General features: G+C 43.6%; 1 protein-coding gene across 2 annotated transcripts in view; it reads right to left on the bottom strand.

Annotated features, from left to right (window-relative positions):
* Positions 1–20,367, bottom strand: part of mipol1 (mirror-image polydactyly 1) — a 295,842-nt gene that overhangs the window by 55,791 nt on the left and 219,684 nt on the right. For both annotated transcript variants that reach the window (XM_028821473.2, XM_051920033.1), the window contains one exon: positions 13,724–13,818. In XM_028821473.2, coding sequence (XP_028677306.1) covers positions 13,724–13,818 — 95 coding nt within the window. The remainder of the gene's footprint in view (positions 1–13,723; positions 13,819–20,367) is intronic.

Here is a 20,367-nt window from a genome sequence, read left to right as displayed (position 1 = left end):
GCAAAGCCCCAAAGCGATTTGAAACGAACGCGGTTTAGCGTAACCAAATATAAAACGGCACCATGACTGAAACGTGGCCGGCATGAACTCTGAAAGGCTCCCCAGGAGGCTACTGAAGCAGTTATGTTGTTGTAACATCGGTTGTTTTGAGTACCAGTGGGATCCTCACCGGTGTTTACTCTTGGCACTACTATGCAAACTAACACTTCTGCACATACAGGGGGCCGCGCTTCTTGTCGTTCTGTTTCTGTTCTTTTTGGGTCAGCAGTTGAACTGACAAACCGGCTCCCTTATTTATGACATTTAAACGCAAAGTGCAAATTCACACCACGGCCCAGTAAAACAAGTACCTTCACACTTTACAATGCCATATGATGATGCAAACCACGACTCAGTCTGGACTGGGGTGCCAAGTGTGCCAACAGATGACTTTTCAGTATGGGACCCCCCCAATTCAAAAGCAGACAAGCAGAAAAAAGAAGATGCTTTGTTTCAGGCACGCACTGCAGACAAACGTGTAAGAGTTAAAAGACGAGCCTGAGAAGGCCTCTAGGAGCTTTCACTGCAGTGTCGCCCACTATTTACACAGCTGGCCCACTCTTTCAAGCAGCTCCACAGAGGGGTGGTGGGTTTTTTTTTCCCCTTTCTTTTTCACATCTGGGCACCTTGTCATCCTTCGCTTGGGATTCTTCTTCGTTTAGGTGTTGCTCCACAACATTCGCCAAGAAGCAAACAAAGCCTCCAAGGAAGGAGCTCCACCACTTCGCTGGAAATTGTCAGGCGAGTGTTACATTGTATTTCATGTGTCACGAAATGCCAGCTCCATGAAAGCCACTGGCATATTAATGAATTACCCTCTGTAATCAGCGTGCCACAAGCAAGCACGGGCGTCACACGTCTGCGATTCCGACGAAGGAACCCAGCTGACCTTACGATTATTAAAGTCAAACAGGAAAACGAATGCCGAGAACTAGGCAAGGGATAGCTGGGCCAAGAAGCTATTCAAACTCCAAAAGAAAATGCCATACGGGACACTCCAAAAGAATGCAAAGCATTAAACATCCCATGCAGGGGACTCTGCTAAGATCATGACGTCCCTCTAAGACTGATGACAAGACAAGGAGAGAACTGGTCAGGGAGGCCAGCAAGAGGCCTACAGCAACACTACAGCTAGGCAGTCTCAGCATTCAATCTGACACGGCACAGTGACAAAACCAAAAACTGACATCCCCTCCAACTACAGGTCATGTAATGTGACACCCAGCATGAAGGAAACAGTTTAGAATCAATTAAAAGAAAGGAACAAGTTGCAAGAATGTGAAAACAGGCAAAATGAAAAAGAAACGAGAGAATTAGAGGAGATCAGGGGCAGGGAGACTGGGTCTGAAAACACAGAAACCGAAGGCGTCAAGTGGACGGTTTAATAAGAAACTGTTTTAAATGAAGGCTCCAGGAACGAGGCTCAAAATTTCTTCTCCACTGCAACGTCAATTTAAATCACAGTTCCTTTACAGGACAAAATTATGGAAGCTTAACTTATACAAAAAAAAAAAAACCTGACAATTATTGTGTTATTTCGTAAAAGCCTTCATTATTTTACAATAATTATTGGCTTATTTCACAAAGAGATTTCCTGTTCTCCTCAATGTTATTGTACATGCATATGCACCAGTTGTCTAGTGACGGCTAGTGAAGGAGAAATTAGCAAAAGCACACCATGTGATCAAAAACAAGAACTGAACAGACAAACAGTTAAAATGGCACTATAGATAGATAGATAGATAGATAGATAGATAGATAGATAGATAGATAGATAGATAGATAGATAGATAGATAGTGAAAGGCACTATTAGATAGATAGATAGATAGATAGATAGATAGATAGATAGATAGATAGATAGATAGATAGATAGATAGATAGTGAAAGGCACTATTAGATAGATAGATAGATAGAGAAAGGCACTATTTAACAGATAGATAGATAGATAGATAGATAGATAGATAGATAGATAGATAGATAGATAGATAGATAGATAGATAGATAGATAGATGTGAAAGGCACTATATAATAGATAGATAGATAGATAGATAGATAGATAGATAGATAGATAGATAGATAGATAGTGAAAGGCACTATTAGATAGATAGATAGATAGATGTGAAAGGCACTATATAATAGATAGATAGATAGATAGATAGATAGATAGATAGATAGATAGATAGATAGATAGATAGATAGATAGTGAAAGGCACTATTAGATAGATAGATAGATAGATAGATAGATAGATAGATAGATAGATAGATAGATAGATAGATAGATAGATAGATAGATAGATAGTGAAAGGCACTATTAGATAGATAGATAGATAGAGAAAGGCACTATTTAACAGATAGATAGATAGATAGATAGATAGATAGATAGATAGATAGATAGATAGATAGATAGATAGATAGATAGATAGATAGATAGATAGATAGATAGATAGATAGATAGATGTGAAAGGCACTATATAATAGATAGATAGATAGATAGATAGATAGATAGATAGATAGATAGATAGATAGATAGATAGTGAAAGGCACTATTAGATAGATAGATAGATAGATGTGAAAGGCACTATATATAATAGATAGATAGATAGATAGATAGATAGATAGATAGATAGATAGATAGATAGATAGATAGTGAAAGGCACTATTAGATAGATAGATAGATAGATAGATAGATAGATAGATAGATAGATAGATAGTGAAAGGCACTATTAGATAGATAGATAGATAGATAGATAGATAGATAGTGAAAGGCACTATTAGATAGATAGATAGATAGATAGATAGATAGATAGATAGATAGATAGATAGATAGAGAAAGGCACTATTTAACAGATAGATAGATAGATAGATAGATAGATAGATAGATAGATAGATAGATAGATGTGAAAGGCACTATATAATAGATAGATAGATAGATAGATAGATAGATAGATAGATAGATAGATAGATAGTGAAAGGCACTATTAGATAGATAGATAGATAGATAGATAGATAGATAGATAGATAGATAGATAGATAGATAGATAGTGAAAAGCACTATTAGATAGATAGATAGATAGATAGATAGATAGATAGATAGATAGTGAAAGGCACTATTAGATAGATAGATAGATAGATAGATAGATAGATAGATAGATAGATAGATAGATAGATAGATGTGAAAGGCACTATATAATAGATAGATAGATAGATAGATAGATAGATAGATAGTGAAAGGCACTATTAGATAGATAGATAGATAGAGAAAGGCACTATTTAACAGATAGATAGATAGATAGATAGATAGATAGATAGATAGATAGATAGATAGATAGATAGATAGATAGATAGATGTGAAAGGCACTATATAATAGATAGATAGATAGATAGATAGATAGATAGATAGATAGATAGATAGATAGATAGATAGATAGATAGATAGATAGATAGTGAAAGGCACTATTAGATAGATAGATTAAAAGTCAGTATATAATAGATAGATAGATAGATAAACCACTAAATGAGATAGACAGACAGATGGACAGATAGATGTGAAAGGCACTATATAACAGATAGATGGATATGAAAGACACTATATTCAGATAGATAGATAGAAAGGAGTATTACCCGGCCGGGATGCCACCTGGGTTGAAGGACTGAGGGACAGACCGTGTTTGGGACGTTATCTCCCCCAGGATGCTAGAGGGCAGCCTCCCTTGGTTACTACAGCAGCAGGGATTCCCACAGGGTCTGCCGGGACTTGTGGTTTAGAGCAGCCCTGTTGGTATTCCGTGGGTGCCACCAGGGGGTGCTGTAGGTACATCTGCCATCCTGAGATGAACCTCTTCTGCCACACCTGGCAGTGCAGCCGGAGGAAGGTCAAGAAACACCTGGAGCACTTCTGGGTGGGCTACAAAAGGAGCCGCCTCACCACCAATCAGGGAGCGAGAGTCAGGTGGTGGAGGACAAAGCTGCAAGGACGAGTGGAGGCAGAAGAGAAAAAGAGGAGGAAGAAAAGAGAGAAAGGACAGGGACTGTGTAAGTGAGGTTTTGTGCACTGCTGCGTGCTAAAGAAAAAGAAAATTGAAGTGTGTTGTGCTTTTGGGACTTGTGTGTGGCTGAGCCTGTCTGTGTCCAGGTTAGGGGGCTGTTCGACCCCTGATCTTCCACACCAAATATCCCTTGTTATTGTCAGTGTAAAACGGTTGCATAATAAGGGGTAAGAGACAAAACGGCCCCCCAGCCCAGCGTCATCTCCTCACATTTGGGTTGGGCTCTAAAACGCACAACATGAATATTCCTTTCATTTCATCCTTTGCCACCACCAGAAGTCCTGCTCTGCGAGACCCCTGGGTCACAGAATGCGACAGACAATGGAAGTTGTGGCTGCAAGTGCGCAATGGAGATTATGCACTGGAGGGAAATGAACCGCCACGAGGCCTACAAATGAGCTCAACCTGACCTGCGACACACACAAGGAGTTCTTCACTCACTCCAGAGACTAAATGCACACCCACTTCCCTGGAATTCCCACCCATCTTCACACAGAAGATCTCTTGGTTTCTCTCCAAGGCGGGAGTTTATTACACTGTTATCACGGCAATGAAGGGCGTCATAATCCAGAAATCAATGTCGTAAGCTGCTCATCCAGCTCAGTCCGTGTCATAGCCACTGGAGTCAGGAAAGGAATCCAAAGCTGCTCATATTTTACAATTACGGAGGGCGAGAATGGCAACAAAAAAAGACCACCAGCAAGACAGGCTTAGTTCACAGCAGGGTGCGAGAGTAACATTGTTCAGAGGTGAAGTAAGAAGGTGGAGGCCAATTAAAAAAAAGCGCAACGTGTTAATCTCTTTGAGGTTTTCCTAAGTCTTTGAGAATGAAGCCTTGTGGAGTGAGAGCGTTAGCGGCCCCTTTACCTTCGTCAGGTGCGATCTCGGCCTCTGAGAAGAAGAGGGGGGCTCTCCCCTGATAAGCTGATTTCAACATTGAAGCCCATGTCCTGCCTGATTTATTTAGTGTGGTCTTGGTAGCACCTACTGAAGCCGCTCGTTTTAAGGGGTCCCACATCCAGCTCCCTTATCCTTATGGGCACATCGGCAAACAGTGAGACATTCGACTTATCAGGTGTCCGTGTCAGGCTGAGCATGATGGGACTTTAGCAGAGGCATGAACCCGAGGAGACCACCTCAGAATCTGACAGTTGTATGTAAAAGTTTGAAACCTGAAGGCCAAATGAAATATTTGGTTGACATCCGAAGAAGAAGAATGCTAAATAGAAATGGGACGGCTAACCAACTAAAACGATGGCATTGTCATGAAAATGTGAACGTACATTTATCATTTATTTAAAGAACTAAAGAAAAGATTAAATGAAGCATTTGTAGCACTCCTGATATCTCTAAGTCTTTAGAGTCCTGGTGCGTCCTGTTTGTGAGACATGGACACCGTCCAGTGACCTGAGATGAAGACTGGACTCCTTCATATGTGTGTCTCTTCGGAGAATCCTTGGGTCCTGCTGGTGTGACTTTGTGTTGCTCACGGAGTCCCAAATGAGGCACATGACCTGCATGGCGAGGGAGCGTCAGTTACGGCACTACGACCATGTGGTGTGATTACCCGAGGGTGATCCTCATTGTTGAGGACCCGAGTGGCTGGACCAGGCCAAGGAGACGCCCACGTAACACCTGGCTGCAGCAGACTGAGGGTCATTTCTGGAAGGGTGGGACTGGACTGTCCTTTTGCCAACCAGGATCCCCCGAGCTGTTTTGTTGAGTGGTGGGTGCGGCAATGTGCTGTACCAGTGCCTGCTCCCCAACCTGACCTGGATTCATTTGCTCCCTTTGTGGATTTCCAGCTACAAATCTGCAAACCGTGTCACAAACCTTTGCCTCCATATATATGTTGTAGAATACGACCTGAACACAGACAGACAGACAGACCCAGAAAGCCGCAAGTCCTTTAGCAACACACTCTTTACTTTAAGTTGCCTTCATAGCACAATCAACCAACAATGATGTTCAGTCCTTTTATCTTCTCTCTTTCCTTTCTCTTCTCTGCTGCCTCCGCTCCTCTCTTCCTCCCAGAACGGAGTGAGGTGGACTCGTTTACACTGCACCCAGAAGCGTTCCAGGTGCTCCCTGACGATCATCTGGCAGCACTCCCTGGTGTGGTAGAAGTGCTGCATGGGCACCCGGATCCTCTCCTGGCCACACTTCCAGGTATGGTGGAAGTGCTGTAGTCCAGAGCTCCGACACTGTCCAGGCGCCCCCCCTTGGCAGTGGCCACAGCAGAGTTGAGTTTCCAAGCTCCAGGCCTGTGGCCCCGATGCAATTCTGAGGGGGTGGTTCTGTCCTCTCGTGTCTCAGGGGAGGTATTGTCTCTCTCCCGGTCCTTCCATCATCAAGACGTTGTTGTTCTCTGGGACCTTGGGGGGGTCCCAGTGTTTTTTTTTTTTTTTATATATTCTGAGTACTACGGTTTGCACACCAGTGCTACTTGCTGGTTTAGAGCAAGTATTACAATTCTACACCCTTTGACCAAAAAGAGCCAAATCTTGTAGTTTCCCTCTAGGATCATACAAACAATGCAGCAACCCATGACTTTCACCTTGGGGGGTCCCAGTGGGTTTTTATTTTTGTTTTTTTTTTTTTCTGTGTGTTAGTTTGCACACCACTGCCACCTGCTGGCTGACAACAAGTGAAACATTCGAACAGACTGAAGCCAGACTAGCTGACAAAATGACCGGACCGTAGCATTACTTACCTGGGCAACAGTGTGTGCTGCTTCTTCCTCCTGTAATATAAAAAGGATTTTCCTTTGCTTTTACAGGGTGGTCTCGAGTGAAGGTTGATCAAATGTGGAAATGCAGTGCAACACAAAGGAGAATAAAAGAGGCATCATTTAACTCCTGCTTTGGGGGCTTTGCTTCACAGTACGCTCTGCCTGCCTCGAACTAAAAGGATGAGCCAGACATGACAGTGTTGATGGTTACAACCCAGCAAGGTGTTACCACCATTCTGGAATCCAATCAGACCCGAAAAGAACAATTTCCCGACTCATGAGAGCAAAGACATTGATAGACAGGCAGTGTGGATGACGGATGGGACAGCCTGCAAAAACACATAAACCTTTCTTTCGTTAACCCATTCTACAAATTTACCTGGGCAATGGCAGGCACTTCACCATTGCATATATATATATATATATATATATGTGTATATAACAATCGACTCCAGTCTGACCCCCCCATCCCACCTGGTACACATTTCCTTATCATCACAGAGTGTCAGAAGGTGCAGCACGTATCCTGCCCAAATCAGGCATAAGAATAGCACACAAAACTACGGACAATCTGCGCACGGTCCTTTTAAATGCCAAAAATAAGAAATCGGCAGCAGAAACACGAAACGCCGTTTATAGCATTCCATGCAGTTCTTGCCCAGTGGTATACATCGGACAAACGTCAAAAAGAATCGCATCATGAATACATGAACATCGCAACGCCGTCGGAAGGAAGGATTCACGATCACTGATTTATACGCATACAAAATCAACCGGACAAACATTTAACTGGGATAATGTACAAGTAAGATTTAAGGCCAGTACTAAAAGTGCCAGAGAGCTGGCTGAATCTTGGCTATCAAACGAAAATGCCATTAACAGACATTTGGACATAAACCCAGCATATGCAAACTTAAGAAGAACATCCTCATAATAAATAAAACTTTACGACCAACACCCTCCCAACCCCACCTCAATTACCTGACCACCAGGCCTTATTTTGCTTCTAGTATATCTAAGCATCATCCTCTGATGAAGGCCCCTGGGAGGACCTGAAAGCTCAGGAATAAAAACTACTTTATGATACGTCATTCACTTTCTTCCTTTGTGGATCTCCAGCTACAAATATATATGTGTATATATCTATAATAATATATAAATTCCAATGTCTGTCAGTCTGTACGTCTGCCCACTTTTCAAGAGATAACTAATGGATTTCGATCAGATTTCTTTCTATAATTTGCTTGAACATTCCAGTTGATTTTGTGACTTCACGCCAAGAATCAGAGTTCGCTTGCAGGAGTGATATATTCGCGCTAATCCGAGAGAGAGGCTGCAGGGGGCGCCCCAACCTCGGGGTATATCTTACATCCGCTTAGCTAGTGAATGAGAGGACTATTTAACAGATTTAGATCGGGTTTCTCTCTATAATTTGCTTGAACATTCTGGTTCTTTTTGCAACTTCTCCCATTGCGCTAAGTATCATAGTTCGCTTGTGGTACCGATTTACTCGCACAAATCCGACAGAGAGGCTGTGGGCCGAGGGGAGCGGAAAGTGGGACCTCAGGAGAGGGGAGGTGGGCGGAGTCCTGGTGAGATATCACAGTCCATGTTGGGGACACCCTCCCATTACAGCTGAACACAATCAGATACAGTGCCAACATTTGACATTGGAGCATGCCTACCTTCCACTTGACAACCATTACATTTTCTCATTGATTTTTAAAGTTTGTCCTGTTTCACTACTATGTGAGCGGAGACACAGGGGACAGCTAGTATAGGGGTGTGTGCGTGTGTAAATATATATATACAGTGCTCAGCATAAATGAGTACACCCCACTACATTTGTCAGAAAACCTTTAGTTTCCTTTCAATATCAACATTGTCTATGAGATACTGTACTACAAAATACTCCCACAAATGTGGGCCATTGATTGCAAACAAGATTTGTTAATTTTCACACACAAAAAAGTGATTATCCTAACAAATTCATTCAAGCCCATGTAGCAAAAATGAGTACACCCCAATTATAGTCTTAGGAGAAAAGACACACTTAAGACTACAAAAGTCCAATTAACAGGCATTCAATCACAGGTGAGTCTAATGATTCATTTAAGAGGTGTCCAGCAGACAGGTGACTATAAAAGGACATTACTTAACAAAGAAAAGCCCTTCCCATTTCATGCTGTCAGCAATGGCTCCACATGGAAGAGAAATGTCAAAAAAATCTGAGAAAGGAAATCATTACTTTACACAAAAAAGGTGAGGGCTACAAGAAGATCAGCAAAGCTTTACATATCAGTCAAAATACTGTAGCCAAAGTGATCCAAAAATTTAAGACAGATGGAAGTGCAACCATCTTACAGAGACGTCCAGGCTGTCCACGGAAGTTAACATCTCGACAGGAGCGTCTTCTGATGAGAAGGGTTGAAGAAAATCGCCATGCAAGTTCACTGCAGTTAGCTAAAGCAGTAGAAAGCCAAACTGGAGTGACCGTTTCCCGTGACACAATACGGCGCACACTGCAGAGGAATGGCATGCATGGGTATCGTCCACGAAGGAAGCCTCTCCTAAAGCCCATGCAGAAAAACGCACGCCTAGAATTTGCTAAGGCCCATGCTGAAAAAGATGAAGACTACTGGGGCTCTATACTCTGGAGTGATGAGACAAAGATCACTGTTTTTGGAACTAATGGTTTCAAAACTGTATGGCGTTGTAAAGGTGAGGATTTCAAAGAAAAATTCATGGTGCCTACAGTGAAACATGGTGGTGGCAGTGTCCTTATGTGGGGCTGCATGAGTGCTGCTGGTGTTGGGGAGCTGCATTTCATTGATGGTATCATGAACTCAACAATGTACTACTGCTCTATACTGAAGGAGAAGATGCTGCCATCACTCCGTGCACTTGGTCGTCGTGCACTTTTCCAACACAACAATGATCCAAAACACACATCTAAAGCTACTGTTGCATTTCTGAAGAAGAACAGGGTGAAGGTGATTGAATGGCCAAGTATGTCTCCTGATCTGAACCCAATCGAACACCTGTGGGGAATTCTGAAGCGACAAGTTGAGCATCACTCTCCATCCAGCATCCAGCATCCAGGCTCTAAAAGAGGTTATTCTTGAAGAATGGAAAAAGATAGATGTTGCAATATGTCGCCAACTTGTTTATTCCATGCCTAGAAGACTTGGTGCTGTCCTTAAGAATCACGGTGGTCATACAAAATACTAGATGTAGTAGTTTTTGTTGCGGGGTGTATTAATTTTTGCTTCAACCAATTTGAGTGAAACTGAAGATTTTGTGATCTAAGTTATATTATTAACCTTAATTTTATGTTATGGAGTTTAACAAGTGTTCAATAAAACTCAGCCTTGTGAAAATTTTGGACATTGTTCTTTTGTTCATTGAGCTACTGATTAAATTCGTACTTTTTAAAGTGAGTGTACTCATTTATGCTGAGCACTGTATATATATCTACTCTCTCTCTCTATATTCTCTTTAATAAAATCCCTGTGTGCGTCCAGGTGTCCGTGTGTGGGTGTCTTCTGGTGAAGTGCGCATGCGCGGGGCACGGTGCGATGCATGATATTACTGTCAGAGAAAATTACAGGCGTTTTACGGAAATACAAACCAGTATTACTGTGAGAGGAAATTAAAGGTACACAATACAGTGACGCATATTACAGCCACATACAAGCCAGTATTACTGTCAGAGGAGATTAAAGGCATATTACTGACGCGCACGCCTGTATTACCGCCAGAGAAAATTAAAGGTATATTACGGACGTACAAGCCAGTATTATTGTCACAGAAAATTAAAGACACACAATACATGGCAGCAGCCCATGAAGAACGGTCAGCTCAGCAAGTAAACAACAAAAGAAAGGCTGAAAAACAAAAAAAAATACGACCAACAAACAGAATGAGGTCAAAGTCCCTTGCCATTTAATATAGACTGTTCCTACTAATGTTTATGCACTACTGTTCTAGCGCCCGTTATTATAACAGGCTAAATGACTATTATATATATAAAATCCTAAGCCTAAAAGTGTAATGATTTTGTGCAGCAATTTTATGTCACTTTTTTGTCAGCTTTAAATCAAGCTTATTTTAAAACCTACATACAGTATATATATTTGGTATGATTCCTTTCAGAATTTATCGAACTTTAATGTGATGTTGTTAGATTTTCAGATTCGTATTCCGTTTTTAAATTTGAAACTAAAAAATATCAAGAACTCACGTCCAGCGTGGCGAGACTTCGTGGCAAAAAATTTAACCACACCCAGGGCCGGAAATAAAAGACAAAGAGTAGGACAGCTGCTGTACAGGCTTTTAAATGTTTGAAGCATCATGCGAGATGCAGATAACATGGCATGGCAGCAGCAGTAGCAAACTAGCAGGTGACCGAATAAAGAGGAGGTAAAAAAAAAAATGTATTTGTTTCCCATTGTATCACCGTTTAAGAGGGGGTTTCGGAGGAGCGACTGTGTCTCCTTGGGGTGCGTTCAGCCCCCCTCTTCACAAAACGAGTGGCAGAGACGCAAAGTAGCTGGCGCGTAGCATAGGCCAGGCAGGTTGGTAAGCGAAGCAAGCAGGGGGAAACCCCCTAATATATATATATAATATATATATATATATATATATATATATATATATATATTGTGAGAAGCAGCTCGGACACAGACAGACGGGCACCATTTTAAGTGCACAACCCCAGTGCCTCCAGCACCAATCTCCCCAAAGTCCAGGCCTCTCTTCCAGTGCCTGCTTCCTTCAGGCCTCCTCCACTCAGAACCTTGTCCACTCCTTGCCCGACTCCAGTCATCGTTTGTAGGGAGGCGGCCCCTTTTATACACACCCGGATGGGCTCCAGGTGCTTTCCCGACACTTCTCTGCGGACACTCCCCTGTGTGGTGGAAGTGCCGGCTGTGCTCTCGGAAGACCTCCAGGTGTCCCCAGTCTTCTTCCCCCCCCAGCACTTCCTGGTGTAGCGGAAGTGCTGGGGGACGCCCCCCAGGCGGTGGCCACGGGCCCCTACAGGGTTGGGCTTCCAAGCCTTGTACCTGTGGCCCCCAATACAACCAGGGCGGACGCCCCCTCGTGGTCTGGAGGAGGAATTAGCCCTCCTCCTGTCTTCCTGGGCGTCCCGGCTGGGTGCCACCCCCATCCACGTGCCACAATATATATATATACACACACATATACATACATACAAGGGGCGTTCAAATATAAACAGGAATTTATCAGCTATGCCTTATTTATTGAATACAATGAAATGACTATTTTTCTATGTAGTCTCCTGCCACTGCAATCTATTTATCTTTTGACTACATGTTGACTCGTTCCTGCACAGCGTCAATAACCTCTTCATTCAGCTTGAATTTCTTCCCTCCTAAAAATTCCTTAAGTGGACCAAAGAGATGATCGTCCCCCTCTGAGTGACTTGCCCTAATCATACACTCTAGACTGAGAGAGATGCTCATCACTAAACTGTTTTTTAAGTCTCAAATAAATCTGAGATGGAATGACACCTTCATTTGTCAAAAACTGAATAATAATGCGCTGCACAACACTACTGTGTACCTGCTGCTCCGCCATGCTGATTACAACTGACAGGAAGGGGGGAAAGAGGAGTCAGCACTACTAATGACAAGTTCACATACGCGTGTGTTTGTCCATTGAGTCATGTCTACCTTGCACTATTAATAAGAACAGAGCATGAAAATTCCTGTTTATAACTGAACACCCCTTGTGTGTGTGTGTGTACACTATATATATATATATATATATATATATATATATATATATATATATACATACACACTGTATATAAATTTGCAGGTAATTTGGTAATCATCTTACTGAGGAAGACAGCTGAACAGAATTACTCTTCCTCTGTAATATGCACCGTGACTCCCTAGGGATTCGGGAGATTACATCTCAAAGCCCAATTAGCCTATGGCTGCCTGTATGCAAAGATCTACCAAAATCAGCAGATACGCATGGAAGGCGACTCTTTACACCTGGCGGAAACAAAGCACCTTTAAAGATTTGAAGAACACGTCATTTCATGGAGGGGAAAAGAAAAAGAAGCCGCTGTTGTAAACAGATAAGGTGCTATTCAGGCGAGTGTGTGATTGGGTGCAAGACACTTCATTTGTTAGACCTCCTCTGGACAGGTTAACGTGTGGCATAGCAAATGATGATAAAGCCTTCCCCTCGGATTCTATTGGTGGTGGCACAGGGTGGCACAGCATTACAGTGCAGGTTTCAAGCTGGGCAGCCAGATATGGAGAGACTGCATGCTGCTGTCTTTATTCTTTGCTACCTGCTGGACAAAGATGGTCTGTTGGGTTAAACAGCAAGTCTAAAATCTCACAATGTGGGCAATCGGACCACTTAAGAGACCTACCAGGCTAGGGCCAAATCTGGATCAAATTTTGCATTGTTGTTCTCTAGGATCATACAGACAAGATAAAATATTTTGGAAGCCAACATTTTGACCCTGAGGGTCCCCAGTGGGGTTTTATTCATTTCTGAGTGCTACAGTTTGCACACCAGTGCCACCTGCTGGCTTTGAGCTAGTAATATCATCCTACACCCTTTGACTAAAGTGGAGCAAATGTTGCCTATGGCTGCCCCTGACTCAGAATTGAGGGCCAGGAGAGTAAATCGTTTTTTTCTGTTTATTATGATTTCTTCTTGAACAGCTACCAGGGGTTAAGGGCCAGTATGCCCAAAATAAAAGGAGAGGTGCTGCGGTTGTTTTGTAAATGGCGTAGGTGCCTTCTGTAAATTGTGCACTGGGCGCTCAAAACACTTTAAAGGAGACGGGGACACACAAAGCAGAAAATTGGAACAAAAACTTTGGGAAATGAGAAAGGAAAGGGAATGCAGACCTACCCGTAATAGACTTGGAGAGTCTGGACCTCGTCCTCCAACTTCTTGCACTGCTTCACCGCGTTTTCCTTCTCCTGCTGGACGTACTGGAGCTGAGCCTACAAAGAAGGAAAATCCCTCAGAGTCAAGTACCAGGCGACACAATTCCAAGCTTCTTCTCATCAGATGCTTTTTTTAAAAACAGCACATGGGCACAAGCTGTGTCTCGATCACCTGTCAGACAAAAAGGACCCTGAAAATGTGGATCGCGTTCAACAGCATCACAACATCCACCTTCCAGAATCACTGGCAGTGAAGCCCAAGAGTGTCCACCAATGGGACTAAATGCATATCAAGGCTTTGCGCTCTTCCCCCCAATGCATTGCCAACATTTTAGAGAGGGTAAGGGTACAGTTTTGGTAAACATGTGACAGCCCCCTTATGTCTGATCATTTTTCAGCACAATCAGGCAGCAGTGGCACACTTTATGGTCTCAAGTATCCAAAGCCTGACACCTGTTTGAAATGCTACCCAGTAGGTAAATGTTTGCTCATCCAGGAATTCCTGACATTTTCTAAAATGGGTCCAATCTGGTGTAAGGGACGGCTGGCAGTAACACCTCAGTAACGGAAGAATGGAGGAGGGCAGCTTTATCAGGGACACTCCCTCTCCCAGGACGATAGATGGCAGCTTCCCTGGACTGCAGCAGTGCCCCGGATGCCCGCAGGGCACTATGGGACTTGGTGTTCGGCAAACACAGCCCTGCTGGGTACCGTGGGTGTCGCCAGGAGACACTGCAGGGAGACTGGGGAGTCCCAACTGAGTACATAGCCCGGAAGTACGCTGAAGATAAATACATTTCTCCATCTGACTATATAAAGGACTGGTAGAGACCCAGCAAGCGAGCCAGAGTTGGGAGGAGTGTGATGGAGCTTGCTGGGAGGTGTGGAGGAGAAGAAGAGTATTGATATTGTGTTTATTATAGTGGAGGTGCTTTGGAACATGGGAAAGAAGAAATAATTACAAGAATACCTCTTGGTGCTTTTAACTTGTGTCCAGAGTGTCTTGTCTGTTGGGTTTAAGGGGCAACAGCGACCCCTAACGTCCACACTGGTTATACACAGGGGGCTTAAGAATTCAATGGAAGTGACCACTGCGGTGGGCTGGAGCCCTGCCCGGATTTTGTTTCCTGCCTTGTGCCCTGTGTTGGCTGGGATTGGCTCCAGCAGACCACCGTGACCCTGTAGTTAGGATATAGCGGGTTGGATAATGGATGGAAGCGACCAATCGATGTAGATTACGGACTATTATGACACACGCGCGTGCTTAGGAGGCAGCCAACAAGCCCTAAGGTGAGTGATATTACACGAGATGAAGGGTTGATTGTGTGTACTAATGACCAACACAGCCAAAGAAGAAAAATAATCCTAACTTGCCTACAATACTTCCGGTTTCCCAAAATTGCCACTAAACAACGATCCCGTCTCTGAAATACTGTCGATGACGTCACTTCCAGCAACTATAGATTTCCTCAATCCAGACTTCTGTCTGTCTGCTTTGATGTAATTTCCTGTCTTAAATCACTTCCTGCCACTACTATACTGTCAAACGCTTTGGTTTTTGACCGATTTTGATATCGTTTTTTCATCTAGTCCGACGGACATTATACCAGGGTCATTGCCCAGCTCTTCTTGGAGTTTCCAGAGTGCTTTCATTTATTGCATTATTAAATCAAGCTTATCCAGAGGAAAGAAAACGGGCCTCAACATAAGCACTGCCACAGCCCAAGGGATGCACATCAATGAAAGATCTGATGAACATGTTATTCTGAATGGGAGCCCACTTGAAGATGTCGAGGTGTTCACCTGCCTTGGTGCTGCAGCTAAGGACGTTAAGGCAAGACGAGGTAAAGCCCGTCGTGCATTTGCTAGACTCCGGCCCACCTGGAAATCCACACAATAGAGCCTCAGAACAAAGATGAGACCATACAACAGCATGTACGGATCACCAGCATGCTGGTGCGTCATCAAGAGTGACATGGAGAAGATTGAGGGATTCCACAATAACTGCCTTGGTAGATTCTGCCGTATCTTCTGTTGAGTTATAGAAGAAGACCCAAGATCGCGCAGTGTGGTGATGGAGAATAAAACGGCCTCCAGATGGACCAGAACCGCATCTCCGAAAGTAGATATGAGCTGGGAAAAGGAAGGCCGAAAGCAACCTGGAGGAGGACTGTAGAAGATGAAATCTGCTCAACTGTCATCAGGCAATTCAATGCTGCCACCCAATACACTTGTTCTGTTTATTTATTTACTGTATTTATAGATTGATTGCATGTCCCGTGAGTCGGAATCCTTGAGAAATGAAAGAACTTTACCTCTCATGGGGCAAAGTACAACATGCTGCCAATGACAGAACAAGATGGAAGCTGATTGTCACAGCCTCACGTTTCTGTAGGGCACCAGGAGACAAAGAGAGAGATTCAGAGGAAACCTGGAAATGAATGAAGGCATCGGTAAAGTAGAATTAGCCAAATGCCGAATCACGGCAGTGGTTGTTGAGCGGAAGTGCATTTAAGACTTGAGCTAGCAAGCGCATCTTCACTCAGAACAGTTGTGGGCAAACTACCGAGTTGTGTGGTTGGAGCAGAAGGCTTGACAACATACCTTTAAGAGGTATCTGGGTGAGATACTGGGGCAGATGAGCTACTAGCTACCCACACGAGCTTGACGGGCTGAACGGTCTCCTCTCGTTTGTCACATTTCTGATGTTGTTCACGGTGTCTCCTTAAGAGACGTATATACCGAAAGAGCTGCTAACGCACTGCGCAACACCAGCAATGAGAGGCCGGCCAAGCGGGCTTAATCCACTGGGCACGGCCTCACTTCTTCAACAGGGCGATGGAGAGGCAGGCACACAGCGGCTCACTCTCACCTTTGACAGCAGTGCATTATGGGGGCTTGGAGACAACCCAATAAACACAAGATCTCGTTTTGCCAGCTGAAATGTTTGTTCAATCAAGCTTTTAAAGACTGGCCGACTTTGAAAAAGGTCAAACCTTTAAAACAAACACGACTCTCCTGGTGCTGACATGTGCGGCCTCTTGAAAGACTAAAAAACTCCCATGGTGCCTTTCGCACTCTCTGTCACTAACTTGGGCACACACTAGAGACACCTAAATCAGTTTTAGAATAAGCAGTTAAATTGATAGATAGATAGATAGATAGATAGATAGATAGATAGATAGATAGATAGATAGATAGATAGATAGATAGATAGATAGACACTTTATTAATCCATCCATCCATCCATTTTCCAACCCGCTGAATCCGAACACAGGGTCACGGGGGGTCTGCTGGAGCCAATCCCAACCAACACAGGGCACAAGGCAGGGAACCAATCCTGGGCAGGGTGCCAACCCACTGCAGGACACACACAAACACACCCACACGCCAAGCACACACTAGGGCCAATTTAGAATCGCCAATCCACCTAACCTGCATGTCTTTGGACTGTGGGAGGAAACCGGAGCGCCCGGAGGAAACCCACACAGACACGGGGAGAACATGCAAACTCCACGCAGGGAGGACCCGGGAAGCGAACCCGGGTCCCCAGGTCTCCCAACTGCGAGGCAGCAGCGCTACCCACTGCGCCACCGTGCCGCCCCACTTTATTAATCCCAAGGGAAAATTCACAACTTAGGAGAAAGGCTCCTTTCTCTCTTTACCACTCTCAATAGTTTTACTCGGGCTGTTGGCCTTCCTCTCTTTCTCTTGGGTTGGCGTTGATTGGATTTTAGTTTTATTAAGTTTCACTCGATTGTATGGAACATTATATGTATAAACTGTAAGTGTGCTACACCTAGTGGTGAAATTCGTAGCTAAGTCGAGATTGTGCGCCAGGTACAGGTTCCGGTTATTTTCAGGTAGCCACTCATAGGCACACTATCTTCTAGATTCCATGTCAGTCGGCTACTTCACTTCCAGCACTGATATCAAAACAGACTAGCTATGGCGTTTTTTCATCCGGTCGCTTCAAGATGTGCCCAGACTTACAGTAAATGACGCAAGTTGCATTCTCCAAACGGAGAAGGGCTTCAAACTAAACTGTTTTGTTTCAAGTTCCATCCACAATTACGAAGGTAAGATCTGGACGTATAACAAACTTGTGTCTACTATGAACATACATGGGGCAAATAGAAGATGACACTAGGCTTCTTTAAAAAACAGAATTTTAATAATTTGTTGAACTTTATTTAGGGACAGGTGAATGTGTATGTAAGCTTAATACTTAACTTGAGTCTGATGGACATCTTACCTTATAAAAAAGCGAAGGTCTCTGTTTGAGCCAGTAAAACGATGGATGCCAAACTGCTGCTTCATTGTAAGGATCTCAATTTGTTTCCTCAGCTCAGCGTGGGTTCATGAAGTGCTACGTCAACAACTGCTGGATGCGGAGTCGAAGTGTAGTCGTGGTCCTCAATTTTATCATCCTCCTTCTCCTTTCTTATCTTCGTCTGGTGTGTCTTCCTCCATCAGTCACTTTCTCCTCTCCCAAAGGCCCGGTCTTGAAATTGGAATGGAGAAATTGTTCCACTCAAACAACGCAGGGACCACTCCCTTCTCCAACAGTCACCACCTTGTTTCACATAGTGGCTCACGAAAATCCTATTTTCGAAAATGATGGCTGCAAACTCGGGTACGGGGACTAACCGTAAAGATCTCTCTCCAGATAGTGACGATCCATTTAGATCGGGATTCAGCATCGGAAGGGAAGTGTCTGAAAACCGATTACTTTGTTGTATTTACTGGAAGCTCGACACAAAGGTGAACACAACAATGTTGAGCTGTAGAGCTCTCTGTATGCTGAAACTTCACACTTCTTTTTCTCGGACATTCTCGCCACTAAACAAAACTCACAACTGCAGTATGGAGAAATGGAAGTGACCGAGCAGGCTGAGATTTCACAGTACGTACGTCAGCACTATTGTGAGCGGAAAGCCCATTCAGATCCAAACGTTCTATGAAGATGGACTTCTGATCACTGGGACCAGTTGTATTAAGCTCAGATGCTTGCCGAGGACCCCAAAAGTCCACCGACAGTGAATGACCAGTGGTTACTGGAGACAGACACACATGGCTTCAAGCTTCAGGTTTCTCTCTTCTCACTGGGAGATGTCATTTATAAAATAAAACATGACAAGACCACGTGGCACGAGATTTGAAATGAATCCGAACGATGGTTTAAAATTTACTATGCAATTTAATTTTCGATACTTGCAATGAATTGGGTGGGGCTGCGAAGGCACTGACAACGATCTGTAAAGGTCCATTTTGAAATATGAGGCCCATTTACTTTTGACACTGCTTTAAAGTCTACAAAGTGAGCTTCTACCACTTGAGGTTTGACACCTACCAGGATGAGCAACACCTGTGTTGAGAGTGCTGTTCGCCGAACTTACCGTCAGTTTTGAATCTTTTACATTCCTCTTTTAGACACACAAATAGAAAATGAAACCGTTTAAGAGCAGAGAGCACTTTGTGATATAAAGCCTCCTCCACCAGTACTCCCCTCACCCTTGTTCACCAGCTCACCTGGCACCTGCGTTAATGATTGACCCAAAAGAAAAAAGGAAAACACAAGTGCCATGACTGCTGGATTTCAAACAAAAGAAATCAACGGGCAAGCGCACTAAGGTGGGCACGGCAGTATCTACTTCAGTGCTTGGATTATGAAATGCCACTGACAATAAGGGCACTTGAAACTTGAAAACCCGAGTGCAAAAGGAGAAACCTTCAAGTTGAAGGGAAATTTTCTTTTTTTCTTTTTCAGGTGCGCCAGTTCAACATTTCACTCAGCATTCCATTCCGACGGTTATTATTCATTTACAAGAAAATAAACAGTTTAACCTATGAGAACAGAAAAAGCTGATAAAAGCTAAAGTACAGACGGGGGCAAATGTGTTGGTCTCCTTACAGCTCATTGAAAAAAAGTGGCTTGAAAAGCAATTGTCCCCCATGTTCCTGCATGCCATTGAGATGTCACTGAGTAAAGCAAAGCAAGTGTGACAAGAGTTCATGGTGGCTTATACTACAAAGATCTTCTAAAATGGACTGGAGACATTTGTTGGGACACCTAGAAAAGATCCTAAATAACTGGACTCGAGGGAATTTTTGCTTTCGTGAATTCATATCAGACACGACTCCAACCGTGCAAATCGGTCAATTCAGCCAATTGGAGTGGAGAAAAGTTGACACTCAGCTGTTTGTTATCGTATACCACCTGCACTTCAGAAGAGGTCATCCATCCGAATGGTAAGCATGTCCAGGCCCGGCCAGGACTCGGATGGGAGACCATCTAGGAAAAGTGTTGGTGAGACCAGCAGGTGGCGCTTACCTTGTGGTCTGAATGTGGATCCCAATGCCCCAGTGCAGTGACGGGGAGGGGACACTGTGCTGTAAAAATGGAGCCGTCCTTCAGATGAGACGTGAAACTGAGGTCTTGACTCTCTGTGGTCATAAAAGATCCCTGGGTATCCTTCGTAAGGAGTACGGTGTATCCTGATATCCTGGCTAAACTGCTCAAGGATGTCATGGCTGCCAGATTTGTATCTACTAAATACTGACTTGAAAGGGGGTGAATACTTACGTGATCAATAATTCTGTGTT

Source organism: Erpetoichthys calabaricus, chromosome 16 (genome assembly GCF_900747795.2).
Source record: "Erpetoichthys calabaricus chromosome 16, fErpCal1.3, whole genome shotgun sequence".
NCBI classification, from domain to species: Eukaryota; Metazoa; Chordata; class Cladistia; order Polypteriformes; family Polypteridae; genus Erpetoichthys; species Erpetoichthys calabaricus.
Note: the sequence above shows the minus strand (reverse complement) of the source record. Positions and strands in the feature narration are given on the sequence as shown.